General features: G+C 39.3%; 3 protein-coding genes across 6 annotated transcripts; 1 reads left to right on the top strand and 2 right to left on the bottom strand.

The window, feature by feature from the left end:
* Positions 1–77: 77 nt before the first annotated feature.
* LOC116196918 (glucose-6-phosphate 1-dehydrogenase 6, cytoplasmic) lies at positions 78–4,831 on the bottom strand. Of its 3 annotated transcripts, none has more exons than XM_031526866.1 (16): positions 4,810–4,831; positions 3,942–4,128; positions 3,393–3,478; positions 3,104–3,170; positions 2,796–2,982; positions 2,520–2,677; positions 2,363–2,431; positions 2,196–2,254; positions 2,038–2,074; positions 1,839–1,910; positions 1,562–1,709; positions 1,362–1,457; positions 1,134–1,204; positions 859–974; positions 643–688; positions 78–493 (listed from the first exon to the last, which is right to left on the bottom strand). In XM_031526866.1, the coding sequence occupies exons 2-16, from the start codon at positions 4,104–4,106 to the stop codon at positions 326–328; spliced, it is 1,545 nt and encodes a 514-aa protein (XP_031382726.1). In that variant the 5' UTR covers positions 4,107–4,128; positions 4,810–4,831; the 3' UTR covers positions 78–325. The 3 variants fall into 3 exon arrangements, with proteins under 3 accessions (XP_031382726.1, XP_031382724.1, XP_031382725.1); XM_031526864.1 differs by lacking the exon at positions 4,810–4,831 and adding an exon at positions 4,568–4,803; XM_031526865.1 differs by lacking the exon at positions 4,810–4,831 and adding an exon at positions 4,406–4,469.
* Positions 4,832–7,521: 2,690 nt separating this feature from the next.
* Positions 7,522–10,490, bottom strand: LOC116198036 (plant UBX domain-containing protein 1). Of its 2 annotated transcripts, none has more exons than XM_031528343.1 (8): positions 10,332–10,490; positions 9,394–9,490; positions 9,244–9,312; positions 9,002–9,069; positions 8,784–8,913; positions 8,566–8,670; positions 8,013–8,250; positions 7,522–7,911 (listed from the first exon to the last, which is right to left on the bottom strand). In XM_031528343.1, exons 1-7 carry the CDS (start codon positions 10,407–10,409, stop codon positions 8,039–8,041), a joined length of 759 nt encoding a protein of 252 aa, XP_031384203.1. In that variant the 5' UTR covers positions 10,410–10,490; the 3' UTR covers positions 7,522–7,911; positions 8,013–8,038. The 2 variants fall into 2 exon arrangements, with proteins under 2 accessions (XP_031384203.1, XP_031384204.1); XM_031528344.1 differs by lacking the exon at positions 10,332–10,490 and adding an exon at positions 9,974–10,245.
* A 7,151-nt stretch (positions 10,491–17,641) lies between these two features.
* On the top strand, positions 17,642–24,030 carry LOC116196454 (AUGMIN subunit 6). Its single transcript, XM_031526181.1, has 13 exons — positions 17,642–18,011; positions 18,152–18,208; positions 18,316–18,410; positions 19,002–19,152; positions 19,985–20,110; positions 20,203–20,359; positions 20,506–20,566; positions 20,639–20,957; positions 21,242–21,367; positions 21,954–22,109; positions 22,207–22,459; positions 22,558–23,034; positions 23,193–24,030. The coding sequence occupies exons 1-13, from the start codon at positions 17,796–17,798 to the stop codon at positions 23,231–23,233; spliced, it is 2,235 nt and encodes a 744-aa protein (XP_031382041.1). The 5' UTR covers positions 17,642–17,795; the 3' UTR covers positions 23,234–24,030.
* The last annotated feature ends 502 nt before the right edge of the window (positions 24,031–24,532 follow it).

Here is a 24,532-nt window from a genome sequence, read left to right as displayed (position 1 = left end):
TTATTCATAAGTTCATGCAAACCCGTGAATGCACAACACATTTCTGTAGACCGGAAGTTGCTTATCGAACACAGAAGTTGCAGCAATGCCTCGTTATTGCATTTATTTATGTCATAAACTGTCCATACAAACACAATCTCCTCTCCCCCTTCTTAAAACTCACACGAGGGGAAGGACGCTGCAGATGGATCTTAGCAATTATACAAGGACGCAACTCTCGCATTAAATGTCTGTCTAATGTCTCAGACAGACGGCCTAAACAAAAAGAAACCCGAGCTCTACAGCGTGGGATTATTCTTGAGACATCATTTCTGTGCGCCTTGCCTTACAAGGTAGGTGGGATCCATATGTAGCCATGTGTCTGAACGTACCCAGCATTCGATAGCAACTCGTCTGCCTCAGCCGGCCCCCTGCTTCCCGGTTTGTAAGGGATTGGCTTCATCTCACCGTTATCAATCCTGTGAAGAAGAGGTGTGAAGATCTCCCAAGCTGCCTGAAATAATTCGACAACAAAACCCGCAATGTTGTGATCAGCGAAGGGTCAGAGTATCGTTTTCGTACTTCATCTTTTTCTGAAGATCCATCTGTTTCAACAATGTCGGTACAATGCCACCTGTGTTACTTTCAGGCATGATTTCTTACCTTTAATTCATCTCTGCGGACAAAATGTTGCTGGTCGCCCCTTATTCTGCAATAGCCGAAATCCATCATCCGTATTTGCATTAACAAAACCACAGGAAGAAAGGGATGGGCACGAACATTGTTCTAGTGCCTATATGAGAAGTCATTCATAATATAACCACATTCACTGACATTACTGCCGTTGATAGATAAGAGTATGAGGGTAAGGGATCATACGTGTCAAGGATCAAGCGTTCATAAGCCTCGGGAATGGTGACCCCTTGATAGCGTTGTCTATATGACAAGTCAAGTTCACTTTGTATGGTTGACATCTCCAGTCCTGGCTGCTTCACCTGCAAAGGGAGGTAAACAAACCAAACAAAGTTCAAATAACCTGAGTTCTTCCGAGGCAAAACATATATAAACTTGAGAATAATCTTAGTATGGATCCCGTCACACTCAGAAACAAAAACGAGCTATGAATAATAACCCGAAACAGTATACCCACATACCGTGAGCTTCATATAGATGGCTTCCGAAGGTTGAAGACGAATCACAAATTCATTTCTCCCCTGCCTTTTGCCTAAAATATGACATTATGAGTTTAAGTTAAAACCAACGTGGGACAGCAAATGTGCTATTATGAAACATGGAATATTACATTATTAACTTGTACAATGTTATTGGAAGCAATTGACCAAGCAAAATGATAAAAATGCTGATCCAGGTTCAGTGCATACATTTGAATATATCGCCAGGAACATCCTTGAATTGGACACGTATCTCAGCTTTCCTCGAGTTTAATGCTTTCCCGGCCTTCATTATGAAAGGGACACCTATTCCGAGATAACAGAAAAGTCAAGTCCAACCAGTAAAAACCATATATAATGGAATTGCACCGACATCCATTCAGAAGAAAGAGAGAACAGCGCACGCAGACCTTCCCATCTTTCATTGTGTATGCGGAGAACCATAGTTGCGAAAGTCGGGGTGTTCGATTGGTCGGGAACAGTGGGGTCATCCCTGTAGCCTTCGTACTGTCCGAGAACAACCTCCTCATCTTTAATTGGAAGTACCGATTGGAGAACCTATTTCAGCAAAACAGAAAAACACCTTAATGCAAACTTAAAACCTTTGGTTCTACAAATTTCTATGTTCCTTAAATTTTTTTATCGACAGAATAATTCTACTTCCATGCAATGGCATTAAAATAATACCTTCACTTTCTCATCTCTTATGTGCTCGGGTTTGAGGGAAACGGGCTTTTCCATAGCAACTAGGCAGAGGACCTGCACTCATTCAAATCAGATGCAAGACGTGAGGCATATAACTATTGGCAGCTTACAGCTCGAGGACAGAGACACGTAGTTGATAAAGTGCAGGAACAAAACGGACACCATCAAGAGTAAAAATTACCTGCAACAGATGATTTTGGATAATGTCCCGAATAATCCTACAAAAAGAAATAGCAAGAATTAATAGGTTTTACGGGACGCTGTAAGGAAGAATCCTACAACATCAAACAACAGGAATTGACAGAAGAATGTTGCCATTCATCTTAAATCTAGCATTACCCGTATTCATCGAAATATCCACCACGACCCTCAGTTCCGAAGTCCTCCCTAAAAACTATCTGTTGGAGAAAAAATAGAACAGAATATAAGTTATTTGGAAATCCTAGTTTGTAAGCTGTTAGATATAAGTATTAGCATCAAAGCCCTATTCCGAAAGAAGCTCTAACCTGGACATTATCAATGTTGTCACGATTCCACAGGGGCAAGAAGAAACGGTTTGCAAAACGAAGCACCAACTGCAATTTGGACGAGGATAAAAGTCAGTTTAGACACATAAAGTATAGCAGGAAAAACAACTGATAATTCAGTAACCCTCATATTTACCATATTTTGCACCAACTCCTTTCCCAGATAATGATCAATACGATAGATTTGGGGCTCATCAAACAACTCTCCTATCTGAGCACTGAGATTCTCAGCAGATTGCAAATCTTTCCCAAAAGGTTTCTCAACAACAATTCGTGTCCATCCTCCAAGATCAGCTGAGAACACCAAATACAAATAATGTGAAGTCAGCAAAGATCAAAACGTCCTCAAACTAGAGGGAAAAGAAAATTCAAGAATCAAATAAAAAGTGAAAGTACTCGGCTTGAAAGTTACATCTATTCATGCAGCATTTTCTGATCATCCTGCAGACAGAGGGATATACGGATGGAGGGAGTGCAAGGTAGAACAATCTGCGGGATGTGCCCTCACTGGTGTTCTTTGAGATCTCATGCTGTGAGATCTCTTTATCCAACCGCTGGAAACCCTCTTCAGTATCATAAGAACCACTCACATACTTGATCTGTAAGGCATATACTTCTTTTGTAAGTATGATTCCAAACCAATAGCATGTTATGAGACATAGAGCAAGTTGAGTAGCAAAAGAGGGGGACTAAAGACGTAGAAACTAAGGCAGAACAAACCAGTTGCAAGAACTTTGACAGATCTTCTGATTGCTGAGGTGAAGCACTCTTCTCGTTGATTAGGTACCTACAGATATCGGTCATATGCTAATCAGTAATCACTTCCATCTAGTTGCTTGTCCGACAGAAACTGGGACAATAGGTCGTGAAGAAATTGAGCACATATAGGACTACTGACAAATTAAATAAGGTCTTTTACGCCATTGCAAACACCAGACCTCCTGCATTCGTAGAAAGGAATGTAGAATATATCAAAGCAATTAACAGAGAGGAACACAAGTTCTCTCACCCATGAAGGCGATTTCTCAGCTCATCATCCGTTATTTTAGTCCTAGCATAGCCAAAAATGTGAACTTCGTCTGGTGGGAGGAATCCCTGCACAAACACGGCTCCAATTTACAGAGTCAGGACACTGCCCAAAGCCCATATAGATCTTCACATTCCCTATAAAACTTCTACCTCATTATGCGTGATAAATTTTGAAACTTTTGTTCACTATTTTGCCCCTATGAACTCATTCACTTCTTAGCAAATGAAATGATAAATTAGAGTCATCCCAAGCCCAGACACTCTTTCTAGAATTCGATCAAGCCATTGCATGCAGCGACAAAACTCTGATTGAAATTCTCACTTTCATCCACCTGAATTATTAACTAACACAAACCCAATCCCCCATTCAAACTTGTCCAACTACTCCGGAATCCCAATTGCACAGTTGATCAGATGATCGCATGCAAGATTAATAAATGAAAAGGCGTGCGAAAATCAAAAGAATATTCATTATGAAGTAAAACTGGAATTTGGCTTGCCGATAAGTGGGGAAATTAGACCAACAGACCTGCCGGTAGAGGTTGAAGAGAGCAGGGAAAGTCTTCTTCTTGGCCAGGTCACCAGAGGCCCCCAGAACTATAACTGAGAGGCACCCCGTCTCGGGAAAACTGTCGAGCTCCTCATTCCTAAAACTGTCGGATCTTTTCTGTATGGACCACTCACCTGATCCCATCTTCTTCTATCTAACTTATGATCTGCACCAATTCATTCATCAGGCTTGATTAGAATTGCCCCCTGAAACTGAGGAAATGCAGAGAAAACAGAGGAATCTTTGACAAAGCATGCACCTTTCACAGATTCACAGAAAGCAATACCACTCTCAGACAAAGCATGCAACTTTCACATTTCACAAACTCACATAAAGCAGCAAATAAGCACAAGAAAGAAACAGCAGCTGAGCTCGGGACTAATAAGCCCACCAAGAATATTTATGAGAAGACAGGGAAAACCGGACAGGAGCAGAAAATCTACATGGGTAATCGGTACACGGATAGATCCCAGGTAAGAACTCGAACTCAAGAAACTGATGCTGCACGGAAAACCAATTCGCAGAAACAGAAAGCACAGAATTTCAGGGGAGAACTCGGCAGAAGATATCAACCCGACTGCGAGATGAGAAACGACAGCACTTACGTGAGCGCAGACACGGCAATAAAATATCCTGCCGAAGGGTTCTTTGACAAGGCTGCTTTTATTGCAGCAGATTTCAGACGAGAAACGGAGGAAGAAACAAGCTTAATAATAATAATAATAATAATAAAACCAATTTTTGGGGTGTTTTCTAATGTGCCGGTAAAGAAAAGGATGCGGGGTCTTGAAGTCCACCAACCCTCTTCCTCCCTTGAGAGACTCCACCATTGATTCCTACCACTTACCAGCAGCAGCTGCCTGCCGTATTCGCCACGAGGAAGAAGGAGAGGAAGAGCCACGCGCCGACAAGGATGAAAAGTTGGTGGGCTCTTTGGCAATTCAGACCCGTCCGCTTCGTTTGCCGCGTATTTTCACTTTCGGTCCCCAAACTTCTTGGATCTTTCTGCTTATCTGTCACTGGCGAAGGGTGAAAGAAGGAAAGAAAGAAAAATACTTGTTTGGTAGAAAATGATGCGACGGTAGAGCACATGTCATTGTCGTGCATGCTTAGGTTGTCTTATTTTGACATTCGAAAATGCTTTACGAGAACGGAATTAGTCTTCCAAAACTATTACAATTAATGTAACGAATTCTACACTATTTTAACTCGTTGAGTGGTGTGAGAAATCACTAATGCAATTGCCACGGACGGATGAATGAGTTCGTTAGCTCTTGGACATTGGGCCATGAATTTTATATAAAATAATGAAATAATTTCCCTATTTTTATTGCGAAAGATCATTTAAAATTTTCTCGAAAGATACAAATATGACAATATGTAAAAATCGTTCTTCCGAAAAGGTTGTTGAATCTTTGAGATCATCTCATTGATGGCCAAGTTTGACAGAGTAGTTTGATGATGGGGACCCTCAATCGGATTAGATGAGCCGAAGAACACCTTTTATGGTAGCCATGAAAGAAAACGGTGCAAAGTGCGGATAGAGGGAAAATATGAGGGAATAGAGGGCCTTTCTGGTAGAATTTTTCTGGTCAAACAAATGTAGCGCGGGATGGAATCAGAAAATCATCAAAATTCAGGGACCGATGTGAAAACAAGAAGAAATATAAAAAATAAATGTGAAAATTGATAGGGTGAGGTGTCAAAGAATTTGTGCTGCGTGGAAAAGTCAAGCGCGGGCCCCACTGATTCTCATTGGTGGAAACACGTTGATCCCGGTGGCCCAACGTGTACCGGATCGAAGATCTTTCGTAGACAAGACCCACGCCACGTCATGACCCACAGGAGTTGCCAGCTGTGGGGCCCAGCTTGATTGAATGCTGTTTATGGACATTGTTGATCACGCCGGCCCAGTTTCTGCCAATTTATTTTGACCTTTCTATTTTTAATAATTTTCGATTATATTCAATTTAATTTTTAATATTAAATTTTCTCAATTATTCATTATTTTATCATACTTTTTTCAAAATTCAACAACGCAATCATTACAATCAAATTAAAATCAAAATTCAACTCTAAAATCAAACACACTCATAATAATTGAAAAAAAACAAAAAATTCCTCTTGTGATTTTTTCGTTTGGGGCAATTTGAACAATGTAATTTTTTTAGGGACAATTAACACCATGTAATTTATTTTGTGACATATAATGGACCTTACCGTTAGTTTTTTCATCACTTTTGGTCCTTGAACTTTTTTTACCATTATTACCCTCAAACTTTTAATATTTTACAATTTGATCCTAAAATTCGAAAAATAAGAGGAATGACTTGGACAGCCGATCAGCGACCTCGACCCCACCACCGAGGTCACCGAAAACTACAGAGGACTCCGAAAACCTCGAGGGTGGGGTCGAGGTCATCGATTGGTAGCCCCGGCTCCGGAATATATTAGGATCTCAAACTCGATATTCCGGTGAATTCGGGGGCAGGGGCTGCTAATCTGCGATCGCGACCCCACCTCCACGGTCGCCAGCATCCTCTGTGGGTTTAGGCGACTTCGGTGGTGGGCACGAGGTCGATGTCTAGGCCCCCCAGCCCCTTCCTTTTTTTCAGAATTTTAGTATGAAAAAATGTTGAAAGCTTAAGGATAATAATAGCAAAAAAAAATCAAAAATGATGAAAAAACTAACAATGAGGTTTATTATATCTCGTGAAATAAATCATATAGTGTTAATTGTCCGTCGAAAAATCACATAGTCCAATTTGTCCAAAACTCAAACCACAATGAATTTTTGTATTTTTCCCATAATAGTTTTATCTGATTGATTTTTTACTTAGTTTTGTTATCTTCCCTTTATTAAAAAAGAGAAATCACTAAATTAGTTTCCAATGATAACAGCAAATCTTTTCTTTATTTGGGACATGGCAAAATTTTTTGCTGCATGGATACTTCGAACCTAAGAGACAAGAGATCGTATAACATATCGGAATTTAATAAAATACTCAAATAAATCAAGAATTATCCGATAAATATTCACAAATTCCACACTAATTATTCAAGTGGATTGACAATGACCATTAGTTGGACGCATTTTTCCTGCATTATGATTGTATTTTGGTGGGACAGGCATGGCACAATGTCATTAAACTTTAATTTTTTTTCTTTTTCCTTCAAAATGTAATAATTGTCTTCATTGGCACAAATATATTCAAGCTCTCATCAAAACTTTCTTTCTCATTTCTTCTTTCTCCCCCTTTGCTCTCAATTTCAACAAAATCATTGCTCAGTAACCCACCTCTGAGCATCGATAGGACTTCCGACTCGTGGTAAGCTTTTTCCGGTCACCGCTTCGCTTCAACTCACGACCGGCTTTACGAGTTCGGAGCTCTCCATACAATTTGGATGGAAGGATGGAATTAGGTGAACTGGGCTTAATGGAGACCCTACCAATCCTCCAACTAACCACTCCCTAGAGAACACAACACGATTACGACTGCAAGTTAAGATTAGGCAGAGGTCCTGTCATTCAAATTAGGTCAGCCCACCACAAAAGCCATTCATGCAAGTTAACTATTTATCTCTTCTTGTTCAAACAATCACCTTCCGGTTCCCGATAGTATGTTCGTTTTCGGACTGGCGCTATTACAAATTTCTTAGATGAATCGAATTTGAAACCATCAAAACAATGTACAGAAAGCTAAACAGAAAACAACCTCGGTGGACATTCACAATCATGGAAGATTTGCACATCCATAGACCTAACGTTCATCGGACGGTCCTGCAAAGATATATTACTACACCAAGAAACATTTTGCTCTCCAGGACCAAAGTTTGTCGTAGAGTTGCCATGTAGACTTAAGCTTCAGCTCCGAAGAACACTCTCCTCTCCATGATCAGCCTTCTTTCGAGTTTTAGGAAGATTTGAAAGTTCAGCAGATGCTTTATCCTGTGAGACCACAAACATAACAGCAGGCACAGCACGAGTCAACCAAAAGTCAGTACTGATCACATAGCAAAAGCAGGCTTAAACAGGTTGAAGAGCCTCACCACTCAACTCAGACAGGGATTGAAAGTCACATCTTGAGCCACTTGGGCTTGACGAGTTTTTTCTCAGCAGGCTTGCGTTCTTGCACAACAGGTGGCGGGGCAGGAGCAGCCTGTTCAGACTCTGGAGCAGACTCGACGGGCCTCGCCTGCTCGGCAATTGACTCCAAATCCAAGCCTTTCAATGCCATTACATACTCCGAGAGGAAAGGACCGCTTTCAGCAGCTGCAACATCCTTATCTGAATATGGACAGAATATGCAGATATGAGGTGGATAGACATCAATATATAAATGACGGAGTCCAAATCAAACGACAGAACATAGAATAAGCTAATCTGAAATCGATGCAGTGGCACTTGTTCTTCATTCACAGCACAGCAAATTTTGGAACTGAACTATCTCCATATAAAAGATCAAAAAGAACATTTAACATCCCCAATAATGCAGCAAAAAAAAATCCCCTATAAATAATTCCTACAAGATAGTTCTCTTGCATTCATTGTTACTCTTCGAAATAGTCGTAAGTTATTCCAAGAGAATACCATTCTACTGACCTTTCGATACATCATATGAGAAATAAACTATTGCACCGGGAATGAAGCCAGCAGAGTAGAAGTCGAGGGACATGTCCTTTATTTGCTTTTTCGGCGGTGTCGTATCTGGAAAAACAGGGTTGAAAGGAGATTTGAGTTAAACAATATTCGTTCGGCAGATCATTACTGCACGAAGAGTAAAAGTTGTCAAACTAATAAAATTGAGAGAACATGCATACATAGATAAAATGGCAGTTCAGGTTGGGCAACCACTTTTTCAAGGAGATCAACTAAGCTCTGGATCTTCTCTGATGGATGAAATGTCGCCTCTAAAGTATTATTATCAGGAAAACGAACCCTAATTACAGCCTGCACAATAAGCAAGTGAGCTTAGTGAAGAGTTGAGAGGGCATGAAGCATTGAGGCAAGAAAGCAGTGGGGAACATTAAGCAATCACCTTTGTCACTCTTGACCTTCGAGCTGCCTCTTCCGCTTCTCGAAGTTTTCTGGTCATTAAGACCTTATCTGTGGCAATTAATGATTAGCATGTGTTATGGAAGTCAGAAACGCCTTGGATGACTACAGTTCATTATAGCAAAAGTGCTTCTATATCTTGAGCTAAAGCAATCTCATATATACAGTTCCTGATCCAGGAAAAAGGACTTGTTCCTTCTTAGTTATAATATAATAAACATTTACCTGCTTTCTGGGCAGCCTTAATACGATAGTAATCCTCTGCAGTGAACTCGTAAAAGTCATCCGTCTCATCTGGTTATAAATTAGAAGAAAATCAGACAAGTATCTACAAGGAAGGGTTGTACATAAACAAGTTAAAGGTAGTCTCTTCACCATTCTCTGGGGCTGAACTTTGAAAGGGAGATGCTGCTATAGTTTCAAACACGCGAATTCCACGACCGAATTTGTCCTTTACTTCCACAAGTTTGGCCTGACATAAATCAGAAACAATCAACATTATCGCATAATCGAATCTCTCATTAGTCTACTACAGGTGGTCAACATTGTAACTTTAGTATATAAATTTGCTAATTCCAAGTAACTACCGGCAGACGCTGTAAACAAAAGAATCATGAACTCAGTCGATCGGCTAAGCTGGCAACATGCTGCCACTAAATTCACCTTTACCTAGTACATGTCCCATGAACTTAGCCTGACAAGACAACACTAGTGACTTCATTAAGCAGCCCAATAGTATCTCTGGCAGTATCAAGATTAACTCAGTTTCAAAAACCCTCGCCAGTGTGAGAACTAGGAAGCTTTATATGGTACAACAATCAGAATCTAAAATACGTAATTGGAGCCACAACAGCTGACAATATAGAACCAGTTCAAAACCTACTCAATCGAAACCCGTGAACCAGACATAACCTTAACATGATCATCGCGACATGTCCAGGAACAAAGATTTGACCTTGATTCCCAACATTGTGAAGCAGAAGAAGCTCTTACGTGAGCCTCGATTGTCACCGTCTTTACTTCCCACGGTTCAAAATCTCAGTTCCAACCATCAAGTAAGGCTCAACATCATTAGTGAAACCAAAATTCCAACAACCCCGACTATAAATCTTCCAAATCAATACCCAAGAACGGAAAAACGAAGCTTTTTCATAAGATCAAGAACCAGACAACACCGGTGCCGAGAGAACCAACAGAAAGCAAGCACTTTTGGCATCGAAGAGTAAAAAGAAGGACGACACAACAAGCAGCTTGTTCCTAAATATCATGAAATTGAAGGAAACGATCGACTGATGAAAGGATTAGAAGAAAACCTTAGCAGCTTCAGAGTCCATGGGGCTTGAATATCTCCTTCTCTTCAACGGCAGGGGAGAGACGCTATCAGCGATCATCAGATTCCTTCGAGATCGCACAGCAGGTCCCTTTCCTTCAGCGAATGGAAATTTCTTTTTTTTTTTATCGAGTTAAATTACAGTCTTTCTTTGTAATTCCGCTTTACTTTTATCATCGATTTCACAAACCAAATTATTTATTTTAACAATAAATTCTCTCACATAAATTTTATTAACCATTATTAAAATTAATTTTTAATATTAAATTCTCAAAATTATTTATTACTTTTAACTCAATTCAACGACACAATTATTACTCTTTTATCTTTTTCTTTAATTTAAAAATAAATTATATCACGTATTTTTTCTTAAATATTATTAAAATTATTTTTTTAATAATAAATTCCTTAACTATTTTTGTCTTCATTCCCGTGAACTCAAGTAAAATTATACTCTATTACATCAATAAACGTCATATTTTTACCCATTTTAAACTTATTTTTCAAACTAATTCCCAAAATAGACTTTACCGAAAAATATTTCTCAATCTAGATTTTTTAGAATGATTCTATCTTCGAATTAGCCCTTCCATTCAAATAACTTGCAAAAATACCCCTAAAGATAGATCAATTCATATAGGAAGGGATCATGCGCGTCAACTTTAGCAACCGCTACCCCGATCGATTTTGTTAGCGACCATTGAAATTGCTAGAGATCTCAACTATAGCGGCAATTTACCACGTTAGGCCCACCTCTTTTTAACCTGTGAAGAGATTAAAGGATGACACGTTCAATAGGGCCTCAATGCCGACCAATAACACTCGAGGTCGACGGTAGTCTAAGTGGTTGCCGGTGACCTTAATTAGAGTACCAGTGGTCATCATTAGCCCTTCAATGCACAGGGTCTTCCACACCCAACATCAAACATTAACGCTTCAATAGATGTTGACAACGGCTTTAGCAATTGCAAACCATGTCGACTGAAGCGATTGTGGCCACCGCTAGGTTCATTCCCGCTGGTCTAGCGTTCGATCGCCATTGATACAATTGAGGTCTCCACTTGCTTCGGTCCCTGCCATGGTATTTATTCTGAGGTTATTTATGATAGTTCTTAAAAGTCAATGATTAAATTCAAACAAATAATTTACTAAAAAATCTAGATTGGGAATTTTTTTTGAGGGGGACTAATTTGAGAATTAATTTTAAAAGGAAGTCTACATAAAGCAAAAGCTCGAAATTTCCTCTTCCACAAGACTAGGAGGTTGCACGTGCCGATCACGTGCTTGGAGTCCTCCTGATCAAGAGGGATCACAGTTGGGCTGGGCAAGGCTCAATACTTTTGGGCCAAATTAGAAAGGTGGGCCCAACCCACTCAGCTTTGTCCGAACTTTTCCCTGCTTGTAATGTAATTTTTTTTATTAGATATTATTGGCATTGTCGTTAAATGTCCAACATATCTGATAATTATTTATGGCATTTAACGCACCTAACTTGCTGCTCATGACATAATGAAAACCCAAGACTTTTTTTGTGGAGGTCATTTCGTGAAATTTCCATTTGTTCGTCGCATACTCAAGATATAAATCTTTTTTTTTTTGCCGGATAAAAGAGGTCTAGGGGCTAATGGCGTAGCAACCCCCACAGCTCATAACCACTGCTTCCCGTCGGCAAATGGGTATGGGGTTTCTCTTCCTTCCGTCGGTTCAAATCGAATATACATAATATTTTTTTTGATAGGTATATCAAATACATTCATTCATTGGGAAATTTCCTAATTCGCAAGTCAAGTAGCTTGCACGCGCTGGCCACGTGCGTAGAGTCCTGATCCGGAGGGCTCACAGTTAGGATGGGCTATGCTCAATCCTTTTGGGCTGAAAAAATAGCAACTTGGGCCCATCCGACTCATCTTTGACCCAATTTTCCTGCTTGCAATGTAATCTTTCTTATTAGTTCATTAATTATAGTGGAAATGTCGAACAAGTCTTTTTTCCCCCACACTCTCACCTCTCACAAATTCTCATATATCTCTTTCTCTTTCCATAACTTTCTCCCAATTTGAGAAATTAAAGAAAAAGGAAAATTTAACCAAATAATAAGAGATCCCTTTTGATAATTCTTTTTAGTATTGTCAGCACTTAACGCAGGCACGCCATTCTCTAGTATTTCTTCATTGGAGATTTCCTCATTCGCAAGTCATATAGGTTGCATGCGCTGGCCACGTGTGTGGAGTCCTCATCGGGAGTGGTCATTTGATTGGGCCAGGCTCAATCCTTTTGGGTCGAAAATAGCAACTTGGGCCCAACCCATTTAGCTTTGTCCCAATTTTTCTCGCTTGTAATGTAATATTTCTTATTTGTTTGTTAATTGTTGTGAAATGTCGAACAAATTTGATTAGTATCTCTGTCGTGAAATCTTATTAGTTTCTTTTCTCTCTCCATAACTTCCTTCCAATTTGAGAAATTAAACTAAAAAATAAAATTAACCAAATAATAAGAGATCCATTACTATCATTATTTTTAGTATTGAGAGTGCATAGCGCGAGTACGTCATTCTCTAGTATTTCTTCATTGGAAAATTTCCTCATTCGCAAGTCAAGTAGGTTGTACGCGCTGGCCATGTGTGTGGAGTCCTCATCAGGAGTGGTCACAGTTGGGCTGGGTAAGGCTCGATCCTTTTGGGCTGAAAATAGCAACGTAGACGTAGCCCACTCAACTTTGTCCCAATTTTTCTCGCTTGCAAAACATAATCTTTTTTCTTAGTTCGTTAATTATCGTGAAATATCGAACAAATCTAATAAATATCTTTGTTGTGAAATTTTATTAGTTTGTTTTTCACTCTCGATAACTTCCTCCTGTTTTGAGAAATTTAACAAAAAATAAAATTTAACCAAATATAAGAGATCATTTTCGATCATTCTCTTTAGTATTGTCAGCGCGCAGCGCCGGCATTTCATTCTCTAATAATTTTTTCATTGGGCAATTTCCTCATTGGCAAGTAAAGTTGCACGCATAAGCCACGTGCGTGGAGTCCTGGTCACAGTTGGGCTGGGCTAGACTCAATCGCTTTAGACTGAAAATAGTAACTTGGGCCCAACCTACTTAGTTTTGTCCTAATTTTTCAAACTTGTAATGTAATATTTCTTATTAGTTTGTTAATTGTCGTGAAATGTCGTGCAAATTTGATAAGTATCTCTGTCATGAAATCTTATTAGTTTGCCTTTTTCTTTCCATAACTTCCTCCTGATTTGAGAAATTAAACATATAAAAATTTTAACCATTTTTCTTATATATTTTTTTCTAGTATTTTTAGCGCGTAGCTCGGGCACGCCGTTCTCTAGTATTCCTTCATTGGGAAATTTCCCCATTTGCTAGTCAAGTAGGTTACACGCGCTGACCACATGTGTAGAGTCCTGATTAGGAATGGTCACAGTTGGGCTAGGATAGACTCAATGCTTTCTCTTTCCATAACTTTCTCCCAATTTGAGAAATTAAAGAAAAAAGAAAATTTAACCAAATAATAAGAGATCCCTTCTGATAATTCTTTTTAGTATTGTCAGCACGTAACGCACGCACGCCATTCTCTAGTATTTCTTCATTGGAAATTTCCTCATTCGCAAGTCAAATAGGTTGTATGCGCTGGCCGCGTGTGTGGAGTCCTGATCAGGAGTGGTCATTTGATCGGGCTAGGCTCAATCCTTTTGGGTCGAAAAGAGCAACTTGGGCCCAACCCATTCAGCTTTGTCCCAAATTTTCTTGCTTGTAATGTAATATTTCTTATTTGTTTGTTAATTGTTGTGAAATGTCAAACAAATTTGATAAGTATCTCTGTCGTGAAATCTTATTAGTTTCTTTTCTCTCTCCATAACTTCCTTCCAATTTGAGAAATTAAACAAAAAATAAAATTAACCAAATAACAAGAGATCATTTTCGATCATTCTCTATAGTATTGTCAGCTTGCAAGTCAAGTAGGTTGTTGTACGCGCTGGCCATGTGTGTGGAGTCCTGGTCATAGTTGGGCTGGGCTAGACTCAATTGCTTTGGACCGAAAATAGTAACTTGGGCCCAGCCTACTCAGCTTTGTCCTAATTTTTCCAGCTTGTAACGTAATATTTCTTATTAGTTTGTTAATTGTCGTGAAATGTCGTGCAAATTCGATAAGTATCTCTGTCGAGAAATCTTATTAGTTTCTATTTTTCTTTCCATAACTTCCTCCCGATTTGAGAAATTAAACAGATAATAAAATTTCACTATCCTTCTTATATATTTTTTCTAGTATTTTTAGCTGTAGCTCGAGCACTCCATTCTCTAGTATTCCTTCATTGGGAAATTTCCCCATTTGCTAGTCAAGTAGGTTGCACGCGCTGACCACATGTGTAGAGTCCAGATTAGGAGTGGTCACAGTTGGGCTGGGCTAGACTCAATGATTTTGGGCCGGAAATAGCTAGTTGGACCCAATCTTCTCAGTTTCGTCACAATTTTTCCTACTCGTAATGTATTCTTTCTTATTAGTCAGTTAATTGTCGTGAAATGTCAAACAAATCTGATAAGTATATTTGGCGTCATCAATGCCCCCCAAACTTATTGTTTGTGCTACAATGAAGACCCAAGACTTTGTTTGTGGAGGTCAATTCATGACGTTTCCATTAGTTCATCGCGTACTCAAGGTATGAACCCTTTTGATCATGTAAAGCACTCTTTGTGTTTTTTTTACTAATCATATATCCCTAAGGCAAGCAATAATAGCATTTACCAAATAAAGCATTCTTCTTTGGCCCTACCAAAAACACAAATCTTCTAAAATTCTATTCATAGTAATGAACTTGCTATCGACAAAAGTAAATTAGCTTAAACCTGAAACAAACTCATACAAAGACTAACCAGAACAAGGATCTCGAATAGAAGGGTCGAGATATATGTGCCATTGATAAAATCAAATTAGCAAAAGCCTGAAATAACCATATACACCGGGATCGATTGGATTGGGGGTTCTCGAATAGATGGACCAAGATGTTCAAAGGTACGAATAGAAATGTTAAATTTTTTAATTGGTAAAGGGACATTAATAGAATAGGTTAATTGTCTAAAAAAACACAAAGTTTTTACAGTTTATCAATTTTTGCACAAACTTTTTTTCTTGATCTAAAAATGCACGAACTATCAATTTGATATCAATTTTAGCACGTATCAACTTTTTCGTTAATTTAAACAAGAATCTATGGCCACTCCCTTCGATCAAGGTAGCCGAGGTCACCAGCGACCTTTTAGGGGCGGCAGCAGCCCCCAATGAGGCCCTCATGGCTCGAATTTGAAAAAAGAAAAAGTAACAGCGAGAAAATAATGAAAATGGTAGGCGGTGGAAGTCTCATCGGCGACCACCGTCCCCTAATGGGGTCATATGAGACCTTTGCCGTCATGAACAACCCTAATTTGACGGACGATGGTTGTTGCTGAGGCCTACCGATCGAAAAAATGAAAGTCGTGCTAATATTGATATCAAATTGATAATTTGCGTATTTTTTAAATCAAGAAAAAAATTCGTGTTATAATTGATAATATGTGGAAAGGTTGTGTTTTCTTGGGTAATTGATCCTAATAGAATCGTTCAATTGAAATTTTCTATAAAATTTATTATTTCGCAATTTTATGGAAAAATCAATTATAATCAATAATAATTGAGAAAAAGAAAATAAAAGGGGGCAACTTGCGGCAAAAAAGAAATGCTAAATTCGGCCGGCTATGGCCAGAGGAGCAATCGGCGCAGGTTAGAGTTACCCACTCCTTCTTTCCATTCCAAGCACGTCACTCTTTCCTTCACCCCCGGGTCCCACCACCAATGCCAACGTCCATACCATCATCATAATTGTAAATCCCATCCCATCCCCATAAAATTGTCGAATTCAAAAGAGTCGGTCGATAATTTCAATAATTCTCATATCTGTCCTTCCTCTTTATCCAGTCCGTCCAATGATATGTCTATTCACTACCATAAAAATTCTATCGTCTAGGTATATTGTGGATATTCTATAGATAAAAAGAACAACAAGAATAACTTTCCTTGGCGTAACCAATTAGCTATTACATTTACTCATGCGGCACGTTGATAGCTAATTGATTACATCTTATAATTCAATTCCATAAAGTATGTAGGTAGTAGTTCTGGTTTAAAATTTTAGGGCTGTCAACTTTTTATCTATATTTGAACTATGCATTTTTCAAAAACATTTCAAAGACTTCTAACACAACTCGAACCGAAGATCATCAAAAGATGAACAAACTATATGCCAATAGTACCTCTCGAAGGAATTTGTAATTATTGGGGTAGGAAGGAGGAATGATGATGAATACTTTCTTCACTCCACTCATAAATTTGAGTAGCTTCAAGAGGTAGTTGAGTTATGGGACACTCTTACCGGCTTGGGGCATTTTTTTGGATTTAAAATGTTATTGAGTTATTTTGAACGTTTTTTGGTGCCAAATTACCGCTCACATTTCCAAGCATTGCTCTCTTTTTCGCAATTGTGGGGAAAAAAAAAGATTGGTAGGCGACTTGAGCCCTGTTTGGTTTTAGGGTGTTATTTTAGAATCACAATCTTAATTTAACTCTACCCACTACAAAACAAAATAACTCATACAAAGTCAAAGAGTGAGTCCCTTTTATACTACTTTTTTTCACAACAAAACAACATAACTAATACAAAGTTAAAGGGCGGGTCCCATTTATACCACTATTTTTCAAAATCAAAATCAGATTTTAAAATCCTACTATGAAACCAAACACAACCTTGACGATTAAAGTCAATCATGTCCACAAAAAGGAAAAATTTAAGCATTGTTGGTTGCTTAGGAACTCGTTAAACTTATTATTTGATCCTCATTTTAATTTTGACAATTTCACTAGGATATTTTTGCACCAACAGTCAAGTAAAAACCAGATATCAAGATTTGCAAATTACTGCAATCCAATTTCCAGTTTGTCCACCAACATGAGTTAGTTCAAACGGTTCGATACTTGTTCTACTTAAGCAATATTTATGGTTTGAATCATTGTAAATGCATAAAATTTACACTGTGAGAGTTTTACTCCTTAATGGGTCGACTTAGCTAGACTGGATTAGTCGGTACCCAAGTGGACTTTCGGATATCAAGGTTTACACAGAAAAAAATTTCCAGTTTGTGCCACTTTTGCAATTAAGGCCTTCTACAGGGACCAAGATTTAAAAACTTGAACAAATTAAAATAATTAAAAATTTTAAAAGGAAAATAATAATAAAATAACAAACCAAAATCAAACAGAAGCAGAGGAGAGAGAAAGAGAAGGAAGCAGGAAAGGGAAGCAAAGCGAAAGAACGAAAGCAACGGAGACGGAGACGAAGAAGAAGAAGGAATCGGAAGATCATCGACATCGACAGCTCACTGCCGGCGGGAACGAGAGATCGGAGCTCCGTTGATGACGATGGACAGGGAGAAGGAGCGAGAGATTGAACTCGAGAGTGCAATGTACACTAACTGCCTTCTCCTCGGCCTGGATCCGTCCATTATCGGCATCGGAGGATCCAACGCCGCCCCCCGTGTCGGCCTCTTCCGACACTCCAACCCTAAACTCGGCGAGCAGCTCCTATACTTCATCCTTTCCTCCCTCCGCGGCCCCGTCCAATCCGCTAAAGTAATTCCACCACCCTCCCTCTCTCCATATATAGATTTGCCCGAGCAGCATTCGGGAATTCGTGCCTTGATCTGCTTGGGATTGTGTTTGCGCATGTCTTTGCGAGGATAAGATTTTCACTGACGCCGAGATCTTTCCAGGATTTCGATAAGGTCTGGCCAATTTTCGATTCGGCGCAGTCTCGTGATTTCAGGAAGGTGAGGATTCGATGCCGGGATCTTCTATCGCTGTTGTTCAAAAAGCTTGACTTTTGGATAATGTAGTGTCGATCTTTCAAGCTAATTGTGGTTTTGTTGGATTCTAGGTGGTTCAAGGGATCATTAGTGAGCTCGAATCACAGGGGGCGCTTCCCAGGAGTAATTCACGTGTTTCTTCGCTCGCTACCTGCTGCGGACCGAGGTTTTTCCGAAATCACTATCTGGGTTGAAATTACTGTTTCATTACTGGAAGCCAACTACTGTTGCAGCTTAAGAATTTCAGTTTAGAGTATTCCGCTGTCCTCTTTCCTGAACAAGGATGTTATATGAGGTTGAACTGATCCAATACTTTCACCGAGCTCAGTTTCAGCTGATGCGTTAGTCTTGTAGTCCAAATTAATGAAAATGAAAGGCTAACTTTTGAGGTTATTCGTTTTGAGTGGAGATTAACTGTCAACAATGAGAGTGAAAGAATTGATGGGGATTGAGAGTTGAGATCCGAAGATGAACCTACCCTCAAATTAATGTCGTCAATTGACAATTGGACTCTTTTTTTTTTTTTAACCCATTACATGATGCATGATTCTGGTATTGGCTGCAGATTTGTTGAACTCTTATTCGTTTTGAGTGGACATTAACTGTCAACAATGTGAGTGAAAGAATTGATGGGGATTGAGAATTGAGATCTGAAGATGAACCTACCCTCAAATTAATGTCGTCAATTGACAATTGGACTTTTTTTTTTAAACCCATTACATGATGCATGACTGCATGAGTCTGGTGTTGGCTGCAGATTTGTTGAACTCTTGTGGCAACTCTCTCTGCATGCTTTACGAGAGGTTCACAGACGGACATTTGCTAGTGATGTAGCATCTAACCCACTGCCGGCTTCATTGACAGACGTAGCCTTCACCCATGCTGCTACACTGCTCCCAGTAACAAAGGTTCCTATTGTCAAAATTCCCTATCCCCCATTAAAAAGCTCTATCATTCTTTGATGATTCTTCAGCTAGTGATTATATCTATAGCACGTTTATTTATGACAATTCCTTTCTGGCAAATTAAACAGATAATCGAGAAGTGAATTTATTGGAATTTCCCTAAATGAGTTGCTCTATCAAATTGGCCACATCTCTAGGCAGCACTTACTGTCTATCTCGGAAATAAGCTACTGACTCAGTTTTAACATGTGTATCTCTGGAAATAAATGTTAAGGTGCATTGTCTTGAACTCATTATTTGACCCTGCTCTTTGGAACCTCTTGTCTGAAAGCTGTTAAACTTTTCATTTGCCTATTATACCAACTAAATGGAAGTAGCATAAATTTCTATGCTCATGTTGTTTAGTCTTTCTTTATATCGAAAAGGGTTGGCATTTTCTGTTGATATGTTTGTCTTCAACATTCAAAAAAAAGGAAACAATCCTAACTCAGATTCATTGCTTTTCCAAAGGACTAGTACAAAACTGTATCGCTTTAAAATTCTGCTCAAAGCTCAGAATCTTCTCATTCTGCACTCTTTTTTTCACACATCATTAAATTCTGTATAGCTCATGAAGCAAGCTGCCAATGTTACTAGTAACATACACAATGTATGGAGATGGGTTTCTTCATTGCTTTCGTAACTTTGCTTTTGAATGTTGTAGCCATCCTATTCTATGCTCTCATTGAGTATTGAATGCCAGTTCCATAGTTGCAAGTACCAAACAAAAAAAGGATGTGCATTTGCCTCTTTCTTTTCTCCTGTGATAGTGACCTGGTGACTCAATTTTGGACAGGCTAGAATAGCTTTAGAAAGAAGGCGTTTTCTGAAAAATGCTGAAACAGCGGTTCAGAGACAGGCAATGTGGTCGAATTTGGCTCATGAGATGACTGCAGAGTTTCGGGGGCTATGCGCCGAAGAGGTAAAAGTTACCCTTTGACTATCTAAGCTAGGAAATCTTGAGTAAACATCATTCAAGCATTCTCTTATTGTTTTGGGAAACCTGCATATCAGGCATATCTGCAACAAGAGCTGGAGAAACTTCATGAGTTGAGGAGCAAGGTGAAGTTGGAAGGGGAGCTTTGGGAGGATCTGATGTCCAGCTCCAATCAGAACTCTCATCTAGTTTCTAAGGCTACTCGCTTATGGGAATCAATATTATCACGAAAGAGTATGTACAAGTACCATAGCACAAATATAGGCAAATTTTACAAATCCTTCTCATTCTTCATCTATTTAATATTTTTAGCTCTTTTATTTCCATTGAATAATGTGACTAGATGCTTAAGGGTCTGGTACTTGCTACATCCGGTGCAGGTCAGCATGAGATTCTTGCTTCAGGCCCTATTGAAGACTTGATAGCTCACCGGGAGCATAGGTAACTTTCATTCTTGACTGGCTAACTCCAGTAATTTTAGAAACTCTATGCTGATGTATTAGTTTTCATCAGGTACCGGATTTCTGGGTCGTCTCTGCTTGCTGCAATGGACCAAAGTTCTCAGGTTCCTCATGCAGATATCCTATCTGCCCAGCCCAATGTTGCTTCAACGCATTCAGAAGATAAAGAACAAAGTGATGGCTCCGGTGTCAATAATAACATGGAAAACTTGAGCAAGAGTTTAGAATTATCCAATTCACAAGGAAATGATGAAGCTCCCTTTCGAATGGATGATAGAAGTGGACGAGTTCACCCCACGGTTGATGTAGCAGAAGTAATACGGCGTTGGACTCATGCTTTACAACGTATTCATAAACAGTCGCTTCTTCTGGTATGCTGCCATTTCTTCATTTCAAACGTACCTGATACCACAACTCAGCTTTGGTTATAAGAACTCGGTAGTCTCTAATGACTGGTAGATAGTAACACTCTGCTGTATTTACTTAAAAAGATAATTAGAACTCAGCTACTGTGAGTATAAAAATTCAGCTCTGAGAGCAACTTGAATTTAAAGATTTAAATGGGAGATTAGCCATTAATATAGTGGGGCATGCTTTCTTTATATTCTTTTCATATTCTATATAAAACTGTTAATGTGAGGCCATGCTTTGTTAGGCAAAAGCTAACGATGGAGAGGGTCCAGAAATCCTACGAAGTGCACATGATGGCAGCACGAGTGGCCATGCTGAGTCTTTAGCAGCTACTCTTGCAGAACACCAGCAACATTTGGCCAGTTTCCAGGTGATGTAGCAATGGAACCTGCTTGAATGTTCGGTTTTGGCTAGTGATTCTCTTTGATAAATTGATGAAAGGATTTGTTGGTTGATGGAGTGTTATTAATTATGTAGCAGAGAGTCGGATTCATAGTTTCTAGAAAAAGTAAACCAACTTAAGAATCTATCTAAGAAGAGTGCTAATTATTTTCTTGATCCTGCGAGATAGTATTCAATTCAAATAATTTCAGCATTCAGAAATCTGCCTTTGCATTGAACCCCTTAAAATAGATGGACATGAAATTTTTGGATCACAGTTTCGAGACTGATAATCACCCTCAACTTATCTCTTTGTATAGCAGACCAAGGTGATCTTCTCAGTTGTTGAAGTTTTCCACAAAATAAATAAATAAAATAATCTTTTTAAAGACATTCTGGAAAAGGGAATACATGCTTTACTCTCTCTTATAAGTTGGCATGTGTTCTTTTTTGACAAGCAAGAGATAACAGTTGAATGTATTCTTTAAATTCTTTAGTCTTAAGTTCATGGCCTTTCAATTGTTTATTCCACAAGCGAATGCTGAATATCATTGAACAATACATTCTACATGCAGGTGCTGATAAACCAACTGAAGGAAGTCGCTCCAACTATACAAAAATCAATTTCCGAGTGTACAGAGAAAGTAGATGTTATTACTTCTACCTTGCCTCCAGTGATCAAACATCGAGGGCCATCTGCCTCACCCAGCCAAGCTCAGAGCAGTGGAAGGGTATCTAGATAGTCCTTCCATTAACTCACTATTGTACAGAAATTTTTAGCTACTAATGTTGTTTATCTTAAGCATAACTTTTCTCCTACTAATGCAGGAAAGCAATGCTGATGATGTTGCTGAGGTGACATCAAAGTTATCCACTGTACAGCTGGACAAGGTCTCAGCAAGTCCTCCTGCTTTGAAACTCCCCCAGTTATTTGGTTTAACTCCAAATTCCTCTGGGAAAGGTGGAAACTTGCAAAAGAGAAACAACTTAGCAACTGAAACTCAGCAAGCTGAAAATGCATCTGAAAGGAAGTTGGTGAGCCATATTTTGTCCAGCAATCACGTAGATAATCCACCACAAGGTTTGTCAACATTCCCTCTCTGATGTAGAAAGTACTTGACTTGAGAATTAGTTTCTTTCAAATGTCTCGGTTTGATTCTTGTATTTTCTCTTGTCCAGAGGGTGAAAACTTTGTTCAAAATTTAAAGCGCTCAGTGAGAGAAGCAGCCCTATCGACTGAAACCTGTAGCTCGGATGTATCACGAGACAATCACTCTGATGAAGGTTCTGGACACTACTTTTTACCTCTTTCTTCGAAGGGCTTCTCTCAGATGGGCACTGAGAATAGGCCCGTTTCGAGAAGTAAGAAATTGTTTGCTTCTCAAATGGACACCCCCCCAATTGAAAGACGAGTCCCTGATGGTCCAGTTGGGAGCAAGTACGATGAACTACAATTACCTAATGTGATTGATGATTTGGAGTCCCTCAATGACTTTGATCAAGTAAATGGATTTTTCCTGGACACGGGCTCGAATCGTTCTACCACTGCTGCGCAGAGGTTGTTTTATGATATTGAAGAGTCACAGGGTCAGGTGTTCTCACCTCCTTTGCTGATGGAATCATCACTATTAGCTGATTCCTATGAAGACTTACTCGGTATGATGTTATATGTCAAAATCCTAAATTTGTTTGCTCATCTGAACACAATAACAAGTATGAACTATTGTAGGACTAAATTTACCACAAAGAGATATTATTTGCTGTTACAACTGCAAATGATATTAACTTAGTGATTCGTTTTCCACCTGGTGCAGCCCCATTGTCAGAGACTGAAGCTGCTTTAATGGAGCACTGAAACAAAATACAGGCCACATTTGTCTCAGTACATTTCTGAGGTCTGGTTGCCTCCTGTGCAGTTTTGCTGCCCTCCAATATGAAGTGTGACGGCAGAGAGTTCCTGATTTTGGTAATCATCTGTACCATAATACTCGCCTTTCTGTATGGCGGATGAAACTATTGCTTATTGCGGGACCCAGAAAATGGATTGGGGACTTTAGTCTACAACTGAGTCAAGAGATCCGATCGTGTTGGGCCTCTACCCCAGTGACCCAAGACGCAGCACCGAGCCGGATCATCTGGGTCAGTGAAAGTAATTATGCTTGTTAGTTCTTCTGACTGGTTATGTGCATTCTTTTGGCCTTCTCTGACGTTTCAGCGTAGCAAGGAATCTGTATGTAGCTTTTGAGTGGGTGTTCAGTGTGGGTATTGCTGGTGCTTGTGAGGACAGATTCGGGATGGGAAACTTCCTGATCTTCCGCACAAAATTCGGCCTCCTTCCATTGTTTTCGATTGTAACAAAGTGTCTGAGACCCAGGTACATCATCACCCTGAGTCCTGACTTATACCTGACCGGGTCTGGAACTCGAAATATGCTGTGTCTAGATTGATGTGTTAACTGCTTGCTTATTTTGACCTTAATTTGTCCAATGGGGGAAGGTGCAGGGAACAGCGGGACTGCAATTATTTATGCGATTGAATTGAAATTCGACCAATTCTTATGGTACTTGTTTGTGGGGCCCGCATTATGGTTGACAGCCGAAAGAATCATTCAATCCAGTCCTGGATTAGTGGCTTGTTTCCGATGTTATTCCCTCACCAACTCCCCATTATAATTTTAATATACGATATACGAGCCATACGGATCGATTCTTCCCTTAGCTTATATGCAAGACGTTCGGTGGCTGATATGATCACTATATCGAGATGACGGGGGTTAGGTCGAGAATCTCGAATCCGGGGCAGCTGAGAAAGAGTATGGGGATATGCGCATGTTCATATCGGAATTGACTTGGAAGACTTACGTTGAATAAGATTTGTTCCAGTTCTATATTTACTTGTTGCTTAGTTTGGGCAGTGGTTGCAGTCAATGGTCAAGTTCTTGCTCCTGTTCTCCTCCTTGTAGGTCATTTTCAAGGGTGATAGTCCAATAGGTGGCTGAGGAAAAGGAAAAGAAATTCCACTCTTTGGAGAAGATAATGCTTAAACTTTGTGCCGATGCAAATCGGAAACTTTTTCCGGTCACTCTAAAGAACCGTCTCGATCTTCTATAATGTAATTCACTTTACAAAAAGTTGATCTAATGATATAATGAAAC

This window comes from Punica granatum, chromosome 2 (assembly GCF_007655135.1).
Source record: "Punica granatum isolate Tunisia-2019 chromosome 2, ASM765513v2, whole genome shotgun sequence".
Classification (NCBI taxonomy): Eukaryota; Viridiplantae; Streptophyta; class Magnoliopsida; order Myrtales; family Lythraceae; genus Punica; species Punica granatum.
The sequence above is the reverse complement of the archived record's forward strand: the minus strand, read 5'-3'. Positions and strand labels throughout refer to the sequence as shown.